The 3,646-nt window shown below is 65.0% G+C and overlaps 1 protein-coding gene across 1 annotated transcript; it reads left to right on the top strand.

Annotated features, from left to right (window-relative positions):
• Positions 1 to 49: 49 nt before the first annotated feature.
• On the top strand, positions 50 to 1,619 carry LOC113980664 (anoctamin-8-like; the record flags this gene model as incomplete). The annotated part of the gene is made up of 2 exons (XM_027707874.1): positions 50 to 160; positions 645 to 1,619. Coding segments are annotated over 2 exons (786 nt in total), but the record flags the coding sequence as incomplete, so codon positions are not given.
• Positions 1,620 to 3,646: the final 2,027 nt, after the last annotated feature.

The following is a 3,646-nucleotide window of genomic DNA, read 5'->3' on the forward strand; positions in this document are numbered from 1 at the left end:
GGAGTGGCAGTGCCAGGGGCGCTCAGCCAGATCCGTGTGCCCCCCACAGCACTTCGCCCTGTTCCTGAAGTACATCATCCAGGTGGCCATTCCCGACATTCCCGCCTGGGTGGCCGAGGAGATGGCCAAGCTGGAATACCAGCGGCGCGAGGCCTTCAAGGTGGGTGTGGGGCTGGGATGGGACCCTGCTTGGGGCTGGGCACAGGGCTGGGACCCCTGAACCCAGGGCCAGGGGGGTGCCCGAGGTGTCCCTGAGGCCACTGGGCTCTGCGAGGTGTCACCAGGTCTGATGGGACCCCTGAGGTGTCCCTGGACCTTGTGGGACCCCCGAGGTGTCCCCAGACCTTGTGGGACCCCTGAGGTGTCCCTGGACCTGGTGGGACCCCTGAGGTGTCCCTGGACCTGGTGGGACCCCTGAGGTGTCCCCAGACCTGGTGGGCTCCCCAGGGTATTTCCAGGGCTGGTGGGTTCCCTGAGGTGTTTCCAGGGATGGGTGGGCTGCTCCCCAAGGTGTCCCCGGACCTGGTGGGTTCCCCGAGGTGTCCCCGGACCTGGTGGGCTCCCCCAGGCACTCCTGGGGTGGGAGGGCTCCCCGGGGTGTCCCCCCCCGAGGCGCCCCGGGGCTGACGCGCTCCCGTCGGCAGAAGCACGAGCGGCAGGCGCAGCACCACTTCCAGCAGCAGCAGCGGCGCAAGCGGGAGGAGGAGGAGCGGCAGCGCCACGCCGAGTACCAGGCGAGGAAGGAGCGCGAATCCAGCCGGGATGAGGCCAAGCCCGAGGCCGCCGGGCAGGACCCGGCCCACGAGAAGAGCCAGAGCAAAGGGAAGGGCTCCGGGGGCTCCTCGCACGGCTCCGACAAGCCCAAGCGGCCCAGCTCCCTCCTGGCCACCAACAACGTGATGAAGCTGAAGCAGATCATCCCTCTGCAGGGCAAGTTCCTGTCGGGGGGGGCCGGCGCCGGCGGCACGGCCACCGCCAGGTCCCCGCAGTCGCCCACGGGCAGCGAGAACAAGCTGCCCGGATTCCTCAGCTTCAAGTTCCTCAAATCCCCGGAGACTAAGCGGGACGCGGGCACCGAGAAGGTCCAGTCCCCCACCAAGCCATTCAACCCCGGCAAGCTCTTCAACTTCGGCAAGTCCGAAGGGGCCGCGGGCAACGGCGGCACGGCCGGGGCATCGCCCCAGCCCCGGCCCGGCCCCTCGGCGGACCCCGAGCGCTCGGTGCCCAGCAAGTCCCACCTCAACGGGGCTGCGGAGGAGGGGGGCCGGGAGGAGCCGGAGAGCCGGGCGGAGGAGGAGAGCGGGGGTTATAGGCTCTAACCGGGGCTTTCGGGGGGCCGGGAGCGCGGGGGGCCGCCCGCTCGCTCCTCCGGGCAGCCGTGGCCATCGGCAGCCTCTCGCCCCCCCTGGCCGTCCCCCCGCTCGGGGCCGGGCCGAGCCCACCGGCCGCCAGCCCCTCGCTCTGCCCCGGCCCCCTCTGCTGCGTCCCCTCGTGCCCCCCCGGCCCCTCCGCCGGGACCCGCTGCCACCCCGGAGCCCGCGCCGAGGATTCCTGAGCGGCGGCGTGGATGGAGCGTCCCGGCGGCTTTCCACGCCCGCGGGTGGGAGTTATCCCGGTGTGGCTCCTGCCGGCCGGGAGGGTCGGGATTGCCGGGATCGGCGGCCAGAGGAGCCCGATTCAGCCGTGCCTACACACCCCCTGCCCTCCGGCCATGGCACCGTGCCCTGCTCCGTCCCGCTCCCGCCGCCTCCGCCCCGGATCCTTCCCAGCACCGGGACCTTTTTCCTGCCGCGGGATGGAGCGGGATGAGCCGCAGCCCCCCCGCGCATGGGCAGCGTTTCTTGCACTAAAACCCAACCAAACCCCGACGCCGGTGACTTTCTCCTCCTTCAGCCGGGGGCTGGCACCGGCCGCGACCCCCGGGACTGCAACGTGAGCCGGGACGGGCCCTTCCCATCTCCAGTTTCGTATTCCCTGGAATTATTTCGCAATAAGGCGCTCGCACGCGCGGAGGTCGCGCCGGAGCCCGGGAGAAGGAAGGGGCTGGGACGGGGAGGGGGGTGGGAGCCGCTTCGCCGCCGCCGGGGGAAGGTTTTTGCCGGATTTGCGTCGCCGGGTCTGGACCTGGAGCTTCCCGAGCCTTGTCCGTGCTGGGAGGGGGGGGGGTCCCAGCTCCCCCTTTCCCGCTTTGCTGCGGCTCTGCTTCGCTTTCGGGGCCGGCACGGGGTGGTGGCACCTCGCAGGTGACCCGGGTGGGGACACCCAGCCCTGTCACTCCCCCCCCCGGCCCTCGCCACCAGCTCCGCTCCGCCCGCAGCCACCCACATTCCCAAAGGAAGCCGGGGAAAGGGGAGGGGGCTGCCGGGGGTCACCCCTTCACTGTGCCTGGCCCAGGCAGGGGGGCTGAGCCCCCCTTCTCCCCCCACCTCCCCCTCCCCCAAAAAAAAATCCCCCAGGCCTGGGCTGCAGAAAAACGTCAGGTTGGATTTTCCCCGCCGCCTCTTTCTAGAATTCATGGAAATTTCAGTTTTTTGGGGGGGTCTAAAGAAGCCATTTTATACAGCAATAAGGGCAGGAGAGGGCCGAGGCTCCGCCTGCTGCTCCGCTGCCGAGGGAACAGCGCAGGGAGATGTTTTCCAGGGAAAAGGGGCTCCCCCGTGGGAGCTGGGGACACCCCGGAGCTTTGCTGTGCCTGGAATGTGGGGCCGGGAGGGCTCTGGGCCCTCCTCACCCTCCCACACGTGGAGGACGCAGGGAGAGGAGGATGAGGGAGATTCTGGGGCGAAGCCCGGGAAAAGGGAGCACTGGGAGCACTGGGAGCAACTGGGGCCCAAAGCTCCCCGAGAGCAGGGAGGGGTCGGGCCGCTCTCCCTCCCTCTTTCCATTCCATCGAGTTTTCCTGCTCTGCCACTCCCAAAAAAACACCCGCTGGGCTTCAAGGGAATGACACTGATCCCGTTTCCCTCCTGAGAGAACCAATCCCGGATCCATCCCTCCATCCCTGAGGGGAGGGCAGGGCCCTGCTGCAGCCAGGATCCCCAGCCCGGGGGGCACTTGGAACCATTTCCCTCTCCAAAGCATCTCCCTGTCTGGAATCTGGCCCTGGGGGCAGTGGCTGTGCAGAGGAGGGAAGGATTGGGACAGTTGGTTGGTCTTTTTTTTTGTTTGTTTTGTTCTGTTTTCCTTTGCGTTGGATTTCTGTAGGAATTCGAGGAAAGGAAGGGGGTTATTTATTTCTTTTTAATTTATTTTGTCATATTTTTGTAAAACCTGCAGAAATGCAATAAAAATCTATTTCAACAAGCCCGAGGCGTGTGGGGTGTCGTTATAATTATTATCAGCACGTTATTATATCGTTATTGTTGTAATTAGTGTGGCTTGCACGGTGCTCAGGGGATGAGGATCCCTGGAAAAGGCAGGTGGGGACACCATGGACACCATCACCCTTCAGGATAAAGCTCCAAGGACAAGCCCCAACCACGCTGGGATCAAGCAGAGGAAGAATAAAGCAAGTTCTGATGCTCTAAATTCTGCAAATTTATTATACACAGTATCAAACATGGAAGAATTTAAAAAGAAACGCCAAAAAAAAAAAAGAGAAAAAAAAAAAAGAAAAAATTCCAATGGCCACGACAATTCCAACCCG

Source organism: Neopelma chrysocephalum, unplaced genomic scaffold, assembly GCF_003984885.1.
Source record: "Neopelma chrysocephalum unplaced genomic scaffold, ASM398488v2 Primary Assembly neopelma1_94927, whole genome shotgun sequence".
NCBI classification, from domain to species: domain Eukaryota; kingdom Metazoa; phylum Chordata; class Aves; order Passeriformes; family Pipridae; genus Neopelma; species Neopelma chrysocephalum.